The 18,661-nt window shown below is 42.0% G+C and overlaps 1 protein-coding gene across 1 annotated transcript; it reads right to left on the bottom strand.

Moving 5' to 3' along the window:
* Positions 1-1,963: 1,963 nt before the first annotated feature.
* On the bottom strand, positions 1,964-17,632 carry FOXN4 (forkhead box N4). The gene is made up of 9 exons (XM_062590272.1): positions 17,547-17,632; positions 6,474-6,637; positions 5,513-5,628; positions 5,302-5,415; positions 5,033-5,160; positions 4,516-4,612; positions 4,214-4,421; positions 2,824-3,195; positions 1,964-2,214 (listed from the first exon to the last, which is right to left on the bottom strand). The coding sequence occupies exons 1-9, from the start codon at positions 17,630-17,632 to the stop codon at positions 1,964-1,966; spliced, it is 1,536 nt and encodes a 511-aa protein (XP_062446256.1).
* Positions 17,633-18,661: the final 1,029 nt, after the last annotated feature.

Raw genomic sequence — 18,661 nt, 5'->3', positions numbered from 1 at the left:
CGTCCAGGTGGGTTTTGAATATCTCGAGAGAGGGAGACTCTGCAACCTCTCTGGGCAACCTGTTCCAGTGCTCTGTCACTCTCACAGTGAAGAAGTTTTTCCTCGTATTCAGGTGGAACTTCATGTGTTTCAATTTATCAACATTAGTAAATTGTGTGAAACTATTTCCCTGCTGTGTTAGATTTTGGGTAGCAGTTGCCTAGGAATTACTGTTCAGTGCCGAGCTGCAGTGTGCCTTTTGGGGTGCGCTTCTTGACACCAAAGTAATCATAATGCAGCACATTTAGAATGACCCAGGTTTAGTGCTAAGAGATATTTATTAAAAAAAAAATTAAGACATTTTAGATGACACCAGTGAACAATTATTAACCACATTTGTTCTTGAACAATAAATTATGACTTGGAGCATTGTGCCGTTTTGGAGAAGCTTGCTGTGTTTGTGTGCTTGGGAAGATACAGGCAGGTACATGTTCTAATGCCCCATCTTCCCAACATTGATCCTCAGCAAGACACTATCCCCAGTGGGGCGGCTCCGGCATCCCGCGCCTCCCCGGCTCACAGCAGAGACCTGGGAGGGCGTATGCGGTTTTGTTTCATTGTTGGTTTTTAGTAGATGGACTTAACTCGGTGAGGCTTTCTGTCTCGAACCATACCTAGCCATACTTAGTATGAGAGAGAGGAACTCCTGAGCACCGTGGATATACTATTGGGAAATGACAGACTGAGAAATGCTGTTAATGCACGGGAACAGACAAAACGAAATACACCTCTGTGACCATGAAGTAACACTTATAAGTTGACTAAATGCTAAATTTCAAAGCACTCTTACAGTTTGCTCTTCATATCTTGGGATATTCAATTTTTTTGCAATTTATATTACCAAATGTAAAGCAAGTTCTGACAATTTAAAAATCTACAGTAGAACTAATTTTACTTAATCTTTCTTTCCTAATTAATCCATTATGAACTGGCATGGTACAGTTACAGTATTTGGTCTCTGATTTTTTTTTTTAAGTATGAGTTTGACAGTATTGAAAGTGCTTATTTAAAAGAAATGTAGTGTAACAAAAGTGATTAAAATCATTGCATTTTTGATTATGAATAACTTAGTTGATGTAAACCAGGTTACTGCAGCATTTAAAAAAATTGAACAGTGCTCAGTTTACATAATTTTTCTTCACAACAATAAATATAAATAAATTTACAAATAGTAATACTGCCTAGCACAAGAACAGACAGAAGCACAATCCACAGGACTATAAACAAATCTATTTCCTTAATCCTAAAAAGGCATAACTCCTACAACATCTAGCCAGTGATCAGTTTAATAATTCAGCAGTATCACTTCATCCATGGGGCAAAGACTTTGTTTTTAAACCTAGATATGACAGCTGTCTGCTATAGATTTGCCTTTAATTTTTTTCTCCTTTTTTTTTTCCTACCTCATGACAATAAATTAAAAGATAGTTATGTCAGAAAAGTGTTAGTGTTGCAAGTATCTCCAGAAACTGCATGTGATCTTTGTTCAATGGCAATAGTTATTTGGCAATTAAAAAAAAAAAAAGATACATGTGTGTCGTGATACGTAATACCCAGCTTTGGACTCTAACTTGGTGCTGACCAGAGCGTTGTCTTGTGTGCGGTGATTGATCAGTCGGGATCAGTGTCATTAAATGTGTTTACCTTAACTGGACTAGTTACATTCCAGTAAAGGCTCCTACTGACTGATGCCTTCCAGATCCTTCTAACAAGCTCACCAGTCCTGTATCACAACTGTCCATGTCCCTTCCTCAGTCTTGGCAGGGGTGAAAGGGATTCTACTGGTTTTATTTTGGCATCACATGCTGTGTCCCAGTAAATAGCCAACACTCTGCAAGTATCTGCAGGAGGAGCTGTTTTATTGCTTTTTAGGGGCCAGTTTCTTCTGACCTTTCAGTTAAAGGTCCATGGAATGGTGCAAAGCTTAGAGCAGAGCGATGGGTTTGTTGCCTTGGGTGTTCATGTACTGGGCTGATGCTACGTTGTCCAGTGTCGTGTAAGTTGTGTAAAGGCCTGTGACCTGCAAGTCTGAGAAGGAGTGATCGCTGCCACTGGAGACAGGGGTGAGGCCAGGAGTGCCCAGGTCACAGTCTGAGAAGTGAAGTGGGGAGTTGCTGAAGGCACCCAGGGCATCAAGGCTGAAGCTGTCATCTTTCATTTCCTCCCATATGTTACCTTTAAAAGATTAAATTCCAGTCACAATAGCACACCCAGCCCCCCCAGCTGTGTGTGTGCAGGGGCTCAATCCTTAACTGAAGGGCTTTACCTGCTGCTTAGAAATGATGATGCTTGGGGATGGTATCTTTTGTAGTACAAAAACAGTAAGAGTCTCTGGCCCCCAAGGGGAGTCGATACCTTTCCTGACAGCATCTACCCAGGCTGTCCAGGCTAGGCATCTCCATAAGACTCCTAGCAGTTTTGCTTTTACAAATAGAGAAAACTATGGCACAAATGAAGCCGTGGTTCCCGGGGGCAGAGAGGGATGTGGTGTCCCAAATGCAGTAGCTGGGTGTCCCTGCATACTTCTGCTGTAGTGCTTGCACTTGTACCACGAGGGCTTTCCCTTCTCACACAGGGCAGTTGCGCTGAGGAAGGCCAGAGAAGTATTGCTGCACAGGCCAGCACCCAGCACAAGTTCTTAGCTCAATTATGTCCCACCCCAGCACATCCTGCTGAGGCCCCTGGTTGTATGTTCAGTTGCATACTGTGTTCAGCTGTATACATGTGCAACGACATACTTGCATAAACCGTGCCCTCTCCTACCCCAGCTTGCTTCTCCCATACCTTGCAATGCAAAATCCATAATGCTTGGATCAAGAGCGTCCACCTCTGTGTTCATGTCTGCTGTCACATTCAGGAAGTCGGGAGGTGCCCGGCCCATAGGATGGTGGGGAAGAGGGCTGTGGTTTATGTCAGGCAGAGTGTGGAGAGGCGGCGTTTGGGCAGGTGCTGGTGAGTCTGGGGCGATGCGAGCCTGCGTCTGGATCTGGTGATGCAGGGGGATGGACTGCAGTGAGAGTGTCATGATGGGCTGGGAGATGGAGATTCTGCCTTGTGCTGCTGCCATGTGGTTCAGGGTAGAGACCTCAGACTCTGCCTGTTTATCAGCCCGTCTGCAGCTCTCAGGTCTGTCAGTGATCAGCTTGTCTAGCTCCTCTGTGTAAGCAATACCAATTCCCAAGGAAGAAAAGAGAAAAAATTTAACCTGTTTGTTCAAGCAGGGCCCCACCAGAGCATTTCACCAGTGAGCATAGCCACCCGTTACACTACAAAACAGAAAACAGACAGTGTCTTTCACTGCCTGAAAAGCAGCACAGAAGGCAGGCTGTGACTGTTCAGAGAGCAAAGAAATGCCACCTATTTCCTTGTCCTTAGCCCTAATCAACTTTTATGGTTAGCCCTAACTGAGCCAAAGAAACGATCACATGAGCCACCAGGCCGCTACCAGTGATAGCTGACCTGCAATTGCTAAACTAGGGCATCCTTATTAGGTAACCTTCAGGATGGGATACTCCAAACTGTTGTATCTTAAATAATATTTATACAAGAACTTTTTTGTCAGTTTCAATAAAACTAGCTTTAAAGCAAAGTAGAACATTATTTAGTTTTGACTGTGTTGCAAATTTTGCAGCAAAAACTCCCATTGATTTTGTCAATATTGAGCTCTTGAAAGCTTCAAAAATATGTTTCTTAATAAATGAGAAAATTTTGCAGATTAACAAGCAAAAAAAAATATTTATTGAAATGTGATGCTATTAAAACTAACATTGGAGGTAGCATAACTCCTCAGAAGGCTCCGGATATGCTAGTTATGTTAGAATGGGGGGAAAAAAAGACAATCTATTTTGAAGTTGTGGATGTATTTATACTGAGAGCCTCCAAAAATAACTGTCAGTTCAGTTATCTCCTCCTGATAGCCTCTATTGCTTTGTTCTGTAGTCTTTGGCCAGCAGCCTCCATGTCTGCAGCAGCAGCGACTTGATTCAGTGTGGAGCACAAGTGCTATTTCAGCTCAGCAGGCCTGAGGAGAAAGCTGTTGCAAGGCCTGAGAGCTCTCTGCTAGCCAACCCTGTTCCACATAACTTAAGATTAATGCATTCATGGCCAAATCATGTTTTTTTTCTCTCTCTCTCCTTGTCTCATACAAGTAGCTAAAGCATAATACGAGCTCTACCTGGGTTAGCCATGCTCCTGTGAATAGCAGCTAAGTCCTTCCGCTTCCACTTCTGCATCTCCTCTTCCATCTTGTCAATCTTGGCAGGGTTGAGCGCCCACAGACATCCTTTGCGGGAAGTGCCACTCATCTTGTTCTCCACCTTCTCAAAGCACTTATTCAGGGACAGGTTGTGGCGTACAGAGTTCTTCCAGCCATCAGGTGCTGTCTAAAGGACATAGAAAGATGTTAGCGAAATAGGCACAAAGTATGAACAAAGTATTCGTGATGTTCGGCTTTTGTGTTGGAGGGGGTATGCATACCTTGAAATAGGGGAAGTGCTCCTTCATGAAGCTGTAGATCTCACTCACTGGGAGACTGCCTGTTTTGCTGTTCTTCAGTGCCATTGCAATCAAGCAACTACAAGACAGAGAATCTCAGGAAACAATAACAGGTTGTATATACCTAGCCATCATGCCTTTTTCTGGTCCAGCAACCTTGTAACCATCTCTGTTAAGACGTAAACATCTGGTTGAGCATGGGTTTCCTACAGTGCTTTGCTTCCCCAGGCAACCATATCAGTCAGCTTTCAAGAGTTCAGAAGTCACCCTGTGATCCTCCAGATTTTATTCTTTTGTGATTGCTCTGTGCTGATGTCCAGGGACGAGTTTGTTCATTCTGCTTCGCCATCCCTCAGCTACGGCTTCAACAGAACTCTTGGATGGAGGATTGGGTTTTGTTCCCTCGAAAGGAACCAAATACACTTGTGGTACCATATCTGCAGCATTTAAAGCCATCCTGGCACAGACTGGGCAACACACTATGCTGTTCTCTACTCACCTATATGAATAGATGGGCTTGGGGTAATGCTTGGGATGCAGGTCTTGGGCAGAATGAGGAGCCAGGCGGGGCTGAGAGTAGTGTGGCTGGGTCCCATAGGATGTGTTATAGATTGCTGCTGGATTACACTGCATGCAGGAGGAAAGAAGCGAAATATCAGATATGGAATGGCTATGGGTATACAGATTTAGGGTTTTTCTTCTTCTAATATAGTTATAGACACAGTCTTTGCATGTACTTCATGATAGATCACAAACAAGTAACAGTACCTGTTGTGTGCTCTGTGCTATGGCAAACACTTGCTGTGAATGAGGAGGAGGGAAGAGCTGTTGCTGCGTTTGTAAACTAGGCGATGGCTGCCCACCTACAGTGTACTGGCTCATCTGTTGAGATTAAGACAAGAGACATGTAAGTCTTGAAATTACCATCATATTTTCCTAATAGGCGTTGCAATAATAAGCCATCACAGCCTGCTCTTACATTTGCTCCATGTGTTGAAATAGAATTCAGTCCTAGAATTCCCTGTGGCAGGCTGGCCTGGACATGAATCATTGCTCCGGATGCTCCTGCCGAGTGCATATTGCTTGCTACAGGACCTATTTTGGAAAAAGCAAATGCAATGAATGTTCACGTGAAAATATACTTCAGGAAAGTAGGCTGGTATTCATTTTTAATGGATGCAGTTGAACACAGCTAAGCTCTGGAGTGGATAATCACACCTCTATAGAGCTTTCCATCCCAGAAGAACCCAGAGTGTTTCACAGATTGCAAAGATGACATCAGCTACTTCTAAAACGTGTTATGCAGGGAGAGAAAGATGACAGCTGTTTAACAGTCAACAGCGGTGTTACAGACGTAGTATCTTATAAAAGAAAAAAAACTTTATTCAACATGATCTGTACTCTAGAAGGTTTTCTATTCTAAAGCAAGCAAGATGATATACTGAGCTCTCTCAGCAGACTGCCTTACGGAACAAATGTGTGAGTATTCAATGTTCATTGAACGCCTTTCAACAAATATATGCTCTAAGCCTGTATGAAGCAAACAGGTATGGGGTAAATGAGATACTCTTAATTTTATCAACATTGAAACAAACAAAAAAGATTGATTACTTAATTCCAAAGCCGCTGAAAACCTCTGAAATGCAAGTCTTAAATACCTTGGCCCATACAAGATAACAGCAACTATACTGAGGAGAAAAGTCAATCAGATCCTAAGATCTCTGTTGTGACTGCTAGGACTCCCTGCCCCATGAAATAAAAGGAATATACCAATGATATTCTTACCAGAAGACAACAGGCTCCAGATCTTTTTGCAGGAAGCAAAATATAATGTACTAAAATGAATCTACAAACAGGGAAGCTAATACATGTGGAGGAAAAGAAAGGGGTAGTAGGCTGTGTCATTTAAATAGCAGCCACTTAACCTCCTAACAGTTTACCTGTCTGTTGTAGCATTGCATTCTGGGCGCCAAGGCTAAAATCCATGCTTCCACTGGTCATCGGTTGTAACCGAGGAACATCAACAGATGTCAGCCACGACAAGGACTGTAAGTCACTGGGGAGGTCATCTTCACTCAGCTGGGAGGGGTCCGAAGCTAAGAATCTGGAAAATAGCATGAAAGGTTGGCAAAGAGCAGAGGTGCTGCTAGACTGTCCCTGGTAAGAAGCAAGATGCCTAAGCTCCCACAGACCAGCGGGACAAATGCACCAGACTTGGGAGTTCAGTTGTGGCCTTTTGTTTCAAGCTAGCTAGTTGTTGTGGTTTACTTTTTGATCATGAATTTCTTTGTACAATTTGAAACATTTTACTTAAGACACATTGAAGTGTTTCTAATTTGAACCAGGACCAGTTTAAGAGTCTCTTGTAAGCAGGTCTGCCAGTAACTAATACAGCTGTGAGCTGAATGTTATGCAATGTGTATTTCTCCTCAGCAGAGAGACTTATGTCTTTCCAGGACTGAGCTTTAAAGACTGAATCCGAGTGATTTATATGCACCTTTTTCATTGTTTAAAACAGGGAGGAGGAGAATTAATGCAGTACTTCCATTGAAGTTAAATTCATTTGAGAAACTTAAAACCAAATGAAAAAACAAGTAGGAGAATCTAAAGAGGTTCTTTGTCTGTTAGCAAATGGATACTGCAAGGCCAAATTTGGCCTGGTTGTTAAGATAACATAGAAACACACTGCTCATGAAACTTAAGACTAATGCAACCACTTCCACAACATAAAAAAAAAAAAAGAAAAAAATAGAAAAATTCTTGTGCAGTATTTGTAGAGGAAGAAGGCATGAGAACCTGGAAGAGAAACTTCCTTGAAACAAATCCAGCTGATTCATTATTTTCATATTTGTCACGAATTTCCACTTGTTCGGCCTCAATGTGGAAGCAGATTATCACAATTTTTAACATTAACTTTGCATTAACTTTGAAACACGACAGCCTTGGAAGAATTTTCTGTGCCTGGATCCTCAAGAACCTGTATATCCTGCTGTCTTGGACACCCGGAGAGAAAATTTCCCAGACGCTGCATCCCTTTGTGGAGACTTGCGGCATATGGAGATTTGCTGCATAATCAAAACTTTACAGAATGAACCGTTGGTCTCTCCCATTCAAATACATGAAGTAATTGATACATAACAAGGATCCACGAAGCATATGAAAATAAGTATTTCAGTCAATCTTTATGTACTAAATAATTAGAATGAAGAGCTAGTGACCGAATACACAACAACATCCAGCCTAGCTCTCGCTGACAGAGCCAAGGCATAACTACGACAGACATCATTTGGTTGAAAGTTCTATCTTGACATGTTCTGCACGCTCCATCCCATCTGTCTTTGTTTTGCTTCTGGTAGTGTGTGTGATACCAAACTGAAATATTGAAATATATTTGCATTACTCATAAGGTCTTGTGTATTCAAAACTCTAAAGTCAAAGAAAGATTTATCGCAGGTGAAGGGCTAAACCATTTTCACCTATGTTAAACAGTATTACCAAAGTCATGGGTGTCTTGAGGAGGAAAGCACTAATTGGAAGTAATCATTAGATAGCCCAGGGTAAACCCAAAGGGATTCAGGTCCAGAAAAACATGTTTCTCTTTCAGAAGAACATAGTTCAGTTGAATGTTGTTGATGTTGATTCTGCTTGTAAAGCAGACTTTAAAGAGCTCTCTTTTGGATGTGTTAAAGACAGCTGTGTGGTGCTAATATGTGTTCTTTGCCAAATGATGGTGTAGAAGCATTAAATAAATCTGGTCTCTTGCTGAAGCATCTTTTATGCTTTACATGAGTCTAAACCAGCTTAAAAGAACAAGCCAGAACTCTAGTGTCTAGCTGACCAGGAGCTTTCAGCTCCTCTATTCATGACTTCCAGAAGCACATATCAAAGTTTTCTGAACTATTATCTGGGAGTTCTTTTAAAGCAGAATGTAATTTATTTGTTTGTAAAAAGATTTTTAAAGGGAAGTAGGAAAAAAGGCGGGGGGGAGAAAACACATGAGCAGGAGCCAAAACCTCAAATCCTGGCCAAAAACATCTTAGAGTCTCTTCCAGCCTACCCCGTTTGCTTTCTCCTACTGTAGTTATAGTGCAATAATTAGCATTGCCATGGTTACCACTGTTCAGTTATTTTGTGAAGCTTGGGACTTAAATACATAAAAAGAACATCAGGTGACCGCTCTCCCGGCCCAGAGATTGGCTGGCTTGGAAGTAAACAAGAGCATTAAATGATTTGAAAACTGGGCAGGCTCATGTCGTTTGCAACAGTTGGCCCCGCGCATTGTAAGCCGATAACCCATTGTGGGGCGAGCGACTGTTGCGGGCGGCACGTGGCCTCCATTGTTTTGGGGATTCCTCCTTAATTGTTTTTTCCCCCTCCTCCTTTTTACAAACTTCGCATTAATCTGGCTGAATGACAGCCAACACACAACATGCGCGCACATGCCATCTGGCACCCTGGGCCCTGCCAGCCCTTCCAGACAAGTCGGCTTCTGCACCAGGCTGCGGGGTCAGGGGGCGGCGAGGGTCAGCACCCACCGCACACGCCTCCCGGCAGCCGCATGCCCTCGCCCCACGCCGTGCCGCCCGCTCCCTCGGGGCCCCCGAAGTCACAGCCACCGGCAGGGCCCTTCCCACGTTTATGGCGCTGGGAAGCAGATACGGGCCTCTGCTTTGCATTAATCCGGAGCAGCTCCACGAAGAGCTCTTTCGAGGAATCCCGATGGCTAGCGATATGCTTGGGACACTTAGATGCCATCAGAAGCTACGTGCCGGCCTCCTACTTTCCAGTTAGCATCAGGCAGCGTATCCTGTTCAGCATCCTTATTGTACAGAACCACGCACCTCCCTCTTGCACAAACCGCGTGGATCCAAACGGTGATGAGGAAGGTGACTGCATTTTTAAATTGATACAGAAGTTATTAAGCTCCCTGATAAACAGGTATGAAGATACATTAAAGAATAACAGCTGGAGAGGGCATGTGAGCCAGCTCCTTTTCTAAGATGAAGGTGTTTTCTTCCCTTCTCCATCCTAGCATGGCATGGTTTGAATTTGAGTTCACAGTTCTTTTTATATTACTTCTGACTCTCCATTTTATAGAGTCATAGAATCAGTAATTTATACTGTTCTGTTTTTTTTTTTTTTTATAGACTCATTAGTTCCCATTGGTAATGAGGGAAAAAAGTTTATTTTATCAAAGTAAAATGAATATTTCATGTTAAGGGATTATTCTTCAGGTTGTCTTCCAAACCAATGCTTTAATTTCATCAAGCTTAAAGAAACATTGCTTAAAGTATGCCCATAGCTGCCTGACTGTGGTGGTTCAAATGCCCAGGTACATTACGTAGCATAAAACCAGCTTATCTTACAGTATACAGGCTCAATGTGCATCCCACTTTTACTGAAAAATGCTAATCTTACTGTCTCCAGAAAGACAGCTATACACAGTAATACCTAGCATTTTAATCTCATAGATTCAATCTTTCTGACCTGAAAAATTGCCTGTGCCAAGCCAACTACAAGTATCTGCATACAGACTGTAATATTGTGTACTTTGATTCTATTCCCATCCACCATCCTTTTAGTCTCACATTTGAGGGTAAACATTAGGAGTCAGAGATCCTGTCTTCAGATGGGTGTGCACAGCCCCTGGCACAAAGGGGCACTGTAGTAAAAGCAGCCATTTCCTTTCAGTGCATGTAAATGAGATAAATAGTGATACGCTATAATTAATGCACACTACTGAAAATGTCCCCAGCTGCACATTCCCCAGGGATGTCTGGTGTACATGCTGAACTACTAAGCGCCTATGCATAAAAGGTTACCAAATGTGTAGTAAATACAATTCTTAAAAAAAAAAAAAAGTGGTGGTGAAATTTTGCAACCCCATTTTTACCCCTCTTCTTTCAAATCTCTACAGAAGAAAATATCCATTTCTGTGCTAGAAAGGTGAATGCACTAGTAAGAATCCAAATGACGTTGGGGATTTATGCCTCAGTTCTCATCTACGTATCAGAGGATGCTGGCCTCCTCTGAGAAGTGTTTTGAGATCTAATAGTAAGTGATACAGAAATGCTGAATGGTAGCATTAGTCATTGCTATCTGGTCTATCACAGACCGCCCAAAATATTTATCTAATCATGGAAATAGATCTTGGCCACCAGCCAGACCACACAATCAAAGTTTCTGCATCCAGAATCAGGAGCAATACCTATCAAAAGGAATTACCTTTCCAGACCTCCTTATGCTGTGCTTCAGACCCTCCTGCCCTGCAGTCACTGAGAAATTGGACTTCTGCATTAGTTGCACCTATAACCAAACTCACTAGAATCTGTCAACAATGCAAAAACATTTATTAAACCCGTCTAAGGCTATCTCTATTTCCTTTCAAATACATATTGGTAGCACATTTGCTATGCAGGAACAATTGAGGATTTTGAGGAGATATGAACAGTACAACTAGCTATACAGAATGACATTTAATTCTTGGCATAGCCTTGCAAACATATGCAACTAACATCAGAATTGAATTTGGATCTATATTATAGCTCTGACTTTACCATCTTTTCTCATGTTGAGCTATTCAGAATCTAATGCAGTTCATTACTGCAGCAAACACTGACAAAGTGAACTATCTACTTCCACACTTGCAAACTTCAAGACAAACATACAGAAGTTGTGTGACAAACTTACGACAAGAGAGATCAGGAACCATCTCTTCAATGCTATTATAGAAGAGGCTGCTGAACAAGTTTGTTGAGACTAGAAGAAAGCTTGGTAATGACCAGCATACCCTAAGATATTTTATCTCCAGATAGTTTAGATAATAACTGGAGGTTACACTTTTTAACATGGTATCTAGCATTGCATATTTGTGTGTATATGGCACCATTCACACTTCAAAGGACACTGCTTCTTTGTGCTGGCGTCTGTCTCTAGAAGATGTAAAACATTCAAGCTGGTTGATGTTGTAAGGTGACTCCAATGCTACAGGGTCTCTCAAAGGGATTACTACTGCATAGTGGCAACTCATAATTAAGGTTGTTCTAAATAAAATCAAGCTGAAACATTATGGTTGCATTTGGCATAGTCAACTTCAACCATTCTGTTCGGTTGTCCCTCACTTAATGGACAATTTTATTGCCATTGCCAATGCTGAGCTTTTTGTCTATGCTTAAGTAATTCAACTGTTCAACAGATAGGAGTAATCAGGGATGATAGATTATTAATTAGCTGTTTGCAATGGCTTATCCCCTGTGAGTGACAAAAAGGAAGAATCCTATGAAAACCTCTTCTTGAAGTCGTTATGAGAAACTTCTCTTTTGTTTGTGATTATGTAACATCCTTAAAACTTACACGTAACACAACACATGGCAAATATTTGTTTTGTGATTTTTCAGCTGTCTCTGTGGCGAGAACTGTTCTCTGTCTTATTAAAAGGAGTTAACTTTGCTGTCTCCTTTTGCTCCTCATTCCATCTGTTCTGCTCTTTTCCTGTACACACTTCTGTTGGCCCTTTCCTCCTTTGCAGGTGCTTCCCTACACTAGATTCTGTTTTCCACACTGTATAACCATCTGCCTCTTTGCGCTCATATGCTGGTTCCTCTGCTGTTTACTAGCTAGCAGCTCTCTCACTCTGCTGGTTTCAGTCTCTGAATACATTTTTTCCTCTTTAAGGTCACACTGCCTTTCCAGTCCCAGATTACTAGCCTGCCTTTCTCCTTCCTGCCTTCAAGTTTTTAGTAATGTCTGGGGTCACTGGATATAAGAACATAAATCAGGCAGCTTTCCAGGGGCAAATGGAAAGTCCTTCATCAACTACAGCTTACAAAACTTTGGGTTAGATGATCTAAAACTAGTGAGGAAAAAAGCAAACAACATTATTACTGTCAGGTGTTGCTGTTCTCCTTTTGTTACATCGTGGTTCAGATGAGAAGATGATGCTCCAAAAACCTGCTGCAAAGGTGCTTATGCTCTAACAGAATTGGCTGTAGATGTGCTCTTGGAGACTTTTATACGTTTCAACTCTGAATTGCACAATATTTCATTACATCATTTTGGGGTGAGATGAGGGAAACTGAATTACAAGTGACCTACATGATTTGCTTAAGCCTAACAGGAAGTTAGCAGCAATGCCAGCATTGAACTCCCAGGCACTGGCTCCCCGCTGTGCTCTGCCCCCATAGCCAGCCCTTTTCCCTGCAGGTTAAGATTTGCAATAAGCAGCCAGTACCTCACTAGACAATGTCTTGTTAAGAAACAAAACCAAAAAACCTCTGACATGCCAAAAATAAACTTCTTTATGCAAAAATGTGATGAAATATCTGGTGCTATATGAATGTTTTCTGTGAAAGAGATCAATGTTGTCTACTGACAAATTGTTTTTCCTTTAATATTGTCTCAGTTGCTGCTTGGTAGCACTGAACTGATTTACTTGCCTAGGAACTTATGTGATTACACCAGCGTTAAAGCTATATGAAATATACTATCCTTTGTTCTGCATTATGGCGAGCATCTATCTCCCTTGCGTTAGTTGCTGCTGCAGTCATGCAGCAGTTCTGCTCTTCACACATGAGACTTTTTTCATGTTAAAACAAGAATGTGCCACAAACATCTGAGTTTTCCTCACAGGAATGCTGAAAAAAAAATCCAAATTCTTTTTCTGCTTTCTTGTTTTGAACTGGAGTTAAGCTCCTTTTAGGAGATAATCTACAAACTCAGTTCTGATTTCCCTGGAAACAAAATAGTCTCAGAAGCTTACAGGATAGTGCCTAGATACAAAACAGTCATTTCTAGCTCTGTCAGTAACTGCAAGACAATTTGAGGAACAAGGGCCACAATATTTTATTAATACTGATTAGCACATTTCACGAGCCACATAGGAAACAGTTGAGCTAATCCACTTAAATCAATCCATAGTGGCCTGAGTTTGACTGATTCCTAGGAGGTTTCTCACATTTTTTTGAAAGAATGAAGCAACTACTGTGATGAAATTCCTCCGACACTTCGAGCCATTATCTCACTCCCTGTCAGACACACATGATGTCAAGGGAATGGACACTGACATTTTCTTCAGGAACAATTATGGTTTTGTTAGTTATGCATTTGTAACCTTTTGTCTGCAGAAGTTTACTTTATGCAAACTCCCAGACTCCATGCATCGCCAGCACTGACTGTCAAAAATACCGACCTGTAGCTTGCTCTTCAGAAACCAAAGTTCAGTACCGGATGCGAGACTAGCACTTAGGAGAGCTAAAATATACTGTGTGTTGTAAAAGACAACAACTTTCCATCTTTTTCACTGTAATGCAGTTATGTCTAGAATGCATGGAACACAGTGGCTGCATGTTATAAGCAATTTGTATACATGACTCAACTATATACATGACTAAATGTTCACAGATTTTCAGGCATTTACTGCCAAACTTAGGGTAATTGCTGCATCAATGATTATCAAAGAAAGTAAAATCATACCTAATTAGGACAGGAACTGAAGAATATCTTGCATAAAGTAATTATCATGGCAAAAATTTAATCAGAGTATCTAATATCTAAGGGACACTTAAAATGACAAGACAAACATAGCCTATTAATATGTTGAATGATTTATGATTGAGTAACAACTCCTGACTAGTGATGTTTATTTAAAACTTATTTCCCATCTAGCATGAATAGGAAATGCACTGCAAGGCCTTCAAAATACTACATAAGGCTATCAACTGTAAATATATAACAGTAGAAAGTTACAATACAATAAAAAAGAAAAAAGTCTTTATAGAGAATGCTGAACTGCAGAACATGCAGTTAATGCATAGATCAGCTAGATGAATTAACTTTGCATTGTAATAAAAAGTAATGTTGTTTCTTCAAATAGAATTATTCATTTTAGTTAATTATTTCTTTGAAAATATAAATGCCTTATCAATAGATAGGGTATTGATTTGATTCTTTACATTTTTATTTTCATATATGCCAAATAATACATTTCAATTTACTCTTTCTTCCCCTCTAAAATGACCTGTTTTTTGTGCCATGATTAATTATATAACATATAATAAATCACACATGACTGTATATAGTTTGGAAATGAGACAGTAACTGAGGAAAAAAAGTATATTGTTGCATTTTAAAAGCAAGGATGCTGGAGACAGCATTAGGAGACAACAATACTGTATCTTCTTTGAGAGAGTTTACAGGTATATCCCAAATTTCCATCAATGTTATTGTAAACTTAGTCCAGGCCCACCTTGGCCAGGCCAAAGGTAAACTAATATTTCTTTTTACTTCTCACCTGCCTCACCTTCTCATCTGTCTTGCTAAAGACTTGCATACTAAATCCGATTCTGTACTTGTATACATAACAGTAGATCTTTTACTTCTCTTGCATCAGTTATGAATGCTGAATCAAACTGGACTGCAAGATGATACATTGCAAAATTCAGCAGAAAATAGTTTGAAGAGTACTACATTCATGAACTGAAAAACTTGGTTTATCAAAGATAAGCTCCAAAGCTATTGAAGACCATGGGAGCTCTCTGCTGATGTAGTCCTCTTTGAGTTGGCTCCTGTAACTTATATAGACTTTTGCTGAAATAACCACAAGTGCACCATTGCATAGTAAACTTGTACTTTGCCTATTGTTTTGATTAATATCAAAATATTTGTACTAAAATGTTATATTGTTATTATTTCTAATTAACAAGTGTTAAGGGTTTATAAATACCAGCCTGTTAAGACTCTGCCTTTATTCCCTGAAATGTAAAACAAAAGCTTTAGAAATATTTGTCACTACTGCAGCTATGAAAATATAAAAGGCAGCAATATTTTCTTTGGAAGAGTGAGAAAAGCATCTGCTAATATGAAATATTACTTTACATTGATAGCTAGACAGTGACAGCTCCGTAAGAATATAGGATTGAGGGAAGATATAATGGCCCTTAATCATTCCTAGATAGTATGATGTTCTATATCCCATAGCTGAATCCACAGAAAAGATATTTGTCTGAAACCATTTTATTATTCTGTTCTACTCTGGACTTTGCCTACCAGTCTAATTCTTATCACTACTCTATCTGCCATGTCAAATTTACAACAGATACTTTGAAATAGAGAATTCAAAGATCTGCTAAAATCAGGGAACTTGTTTTTCCTCCTCTTGTCTTTTCTATTATTATCATTATTTTAAAAGAAAAAAATCTCTTAGTTTCAAATATTATGCCTAAATTTCATAAATTTTTGGTATTTTTTAATTTCATCCTCTGCTTACATGCACACATGCTCTCTCTTTTGAATGTTGCTTCCTGTACACTTACTGGAAAGTCTAGTCTCCTCTAAGTCCAACTGTCCAATTGAAAGACTCTAAGTGAGACAGAAGAGTATTCTCAGCACAGTCCCAGCCTCCTACTCACTAATTGGAGGCCATTCCCCATTTTGTGGAGCCTTGATGCTCCCCCATGGAGAACTCAGGACTGTGGGTTCCAGTCTTGGACTGTGGTGACAGCAGGAGAGTAAACAGAGCTGATAGAATTTGACAGGTCTATTCTTTTCTTAAAATCATTCAGTCTAAAAGATTTTCTTTTACATAATCCAAAGTGTTTTCTCATGAAGTAGGACAAATACAGCTCTGCATTTATGGTGCAATTCAGATTTTATGCATTTTTATCAGAATTTGCCACTATTAAATGAGGTCAAATAATTAACTTTAAAGCTACATAAAAAAATAATCACAAATGGGATAAAAATTTAGAAAACTGGGATCTAAGTTAAGAATGTTTAACAGAGAATTAAAAGAAAAGCAGCTGACCTCCAAATAAAAGAAGAAACTCTTACTGGCAGTAATATAAATCCTATCTTTCTCAAAAAGAGTTTTTTTTTTTCCTGCAGCTATGAGTTAAGACTAGTTCTCTCCATAATGAGGGTCTTTGTTAAGATTGTATGTTCTTCAGGGCACTAATACTGACTTATATTTAAGTACCCAGAAGTCTCTCTCATACACACCCTTTAATAAATACTGAATAATTTCTTTACAAATATTTACATAGCCAACAAAATGTCTAGAGCAAACAGTGCTTTAGTAAACAGCAAAACAGAGTTCCACAAACCTTTCTCCATAGTGGCTTCAGAGAGTATAACAAATCACTTGTTGAGCTGTAAGAGGCTGCAGTGCAGTGTTTGCATTTTGAATAGAGAGGCTGATAGAAGAATACCTGCAGCTGACCACTTTTACCCATAGAAATATGGGAAAATACCCTTAGGCTGGGAAGGAGGTGATAGTCTCCCATCCTCATTTTAAAACAACAACAACAAAAAAACCCTCCTCTTGTACTGTAGGAGGTGGGTCATGTTCTGCTAATATGTATTTCATGGAACTTTGCATCATGTGACAAGATGTAACCTAACTTAACCCAGTGCATCGTAATTCATGCATAGCTATCTCGTGACTTCTGACAATACTTTTAAATGATGAATGGATATGTATTGCTATAGGAAAATTGTCAGAGGCTGTTGACAAATGTAGATTTGTTCCCATTGATATTAGAACTTTTACATGTGCCAGTGCTTTGGAGTGCTAAGTAATTACTTGTTTTAATGAAAATCTCTTATACTATCTATTGAGCATGATTTTGGCTTTCCCTGACCTCTTCATATCAGTGCAAGATGTGATCTGAAAGTGAACTTTGAAGTAATTATTATTTAACAAGAATAACCTTCTCTGTCAACACACGTAGAGCAGAGAGAGAGCACTAGGTCAATCTGAGGCTTTGAAGGAATATTTATCAAACATAATTTAGTATCAAAATACTTTAAACAGGGATATTTGTAAATAAGCAATGCATTGCAACCAATCACCAGCTCAAACATCTAATCCAGAGTGGATAAAAAAAATGCAGTTAACTTTCTTGAAAAGAACTTCTATACGCTTGAACTTATTAGGAAATCACGAGAATCGTTAAAATGACACCAGAAAGCAGGCTGCGATCATGCGGTGCTCTTTTTAGAGCCGATAAACGCCTCACCTGTACTCCTGTGGCAAGGGGTGATGATTTTGCCCTGAACTTCTAAGGATTCCTGACATTATGGATGTGATATCACTTTCTATCATCTCCTTGGCAAAAGATTAAAAAGAAAAAAGAGAGAAACATTTATGTAGGTATGAAGTAGCTATCCAGCATTTCAGCAATAGGAAGGGAACAAAATTCTAAAATGTGACAAACCTGGACGATAGGAGGATATAACCGAATGCAGACTTTGGGTTTTTTTTTTTTTTTTCCTCCCCCTTCCCTGTAAGTAAGGGAATCGTTTTTTATTTAGGCCACGCAACGACCTAACGGGTGGGCAGGACGGGCGGGCCCCGGGCGGGCAGCCGCAGCCCCCGGCCGCCCGCGGGGCGCCCGCCGGGGCCGCTCCGAGGCCGGGACCCGGCGGCGGCGGGGCTGCGGCGCCGCGGGAAGCGCCCGCTCGCCGCGGCCGCTCCCCCTCAGCGCCGCCGAAAGCCCCCGAACGGCGCGGGGGCAACGCTCGGCGAAACCGGCGCGGGGCAGAGCGCCGGGAGGGCGCCGGGCACCCAGAGCCGCCCCGCGAGCGGCGGAAGCGCCCGGCCGCCGCCGCCGCCCTCCTCCTCCTCCTCCTCCTCCCCGGCCCCCCGCGGCGGAGGGAGGCCGCGCCCGCGCCGCTTCCACAAACCTGTCGGGCCGCGGCCCGGCGGGAGCTCCGCGGCTGCGGCCTGGGGGCTCCCTCGGCGGCGCGTAGCGGGGGGCTCCGTCCGCTGGCGGCCCCGGAGGGGATGCGGCCGGGCGCGGCGCGCAGGGCGGCGGCGGCCGCGGTGTGTGAGGGGGTGGGGGGGCTCCGTCCGGTGGCGGCCCCTGAGGGGAAGGGGCCGGCGGCGGCGGCGGCGCGCACGGGGCGGGGAGGCGGCGCGGCCGGCGGCGGCGGCGGCGGCTCCGCGGGGCCCCGGCCCGCCGTGACTCGGCTGCGCGCCGCGGCTCCAGCCCGTTTTTAAATTTCCCTCTCAGGAGCTGTCCAGCCTGGAGCATGCGCGACGCGCGGGGGCCGCCCGCAGGGTCAGGGCCGGGGCAGGTCAGGGGGAGCGCGGCGCTCCGCGGCAGCCGCCGCCTCCCCCACCCCCCCCCTC

Source organism: Rhea pennata, chromosome 17 (assembly GCF_028389875.1).
Source record: "Rhea pennata isolate bPtePen1 chromosome 17, bPtePen1.pri, whole genome shotgun sequence".
Taxonomy (NCBI): domain Eukaryota; kingdom Metazoa; phylum Chordata; class Aves; order Rheiformes; family Rheidae; genus Rhea; species Rhea pennata.
Note: the sequence above shows the minus strand (reverse complement) of the source record. Positions and strands in the feature narration are given on the sequence as shown.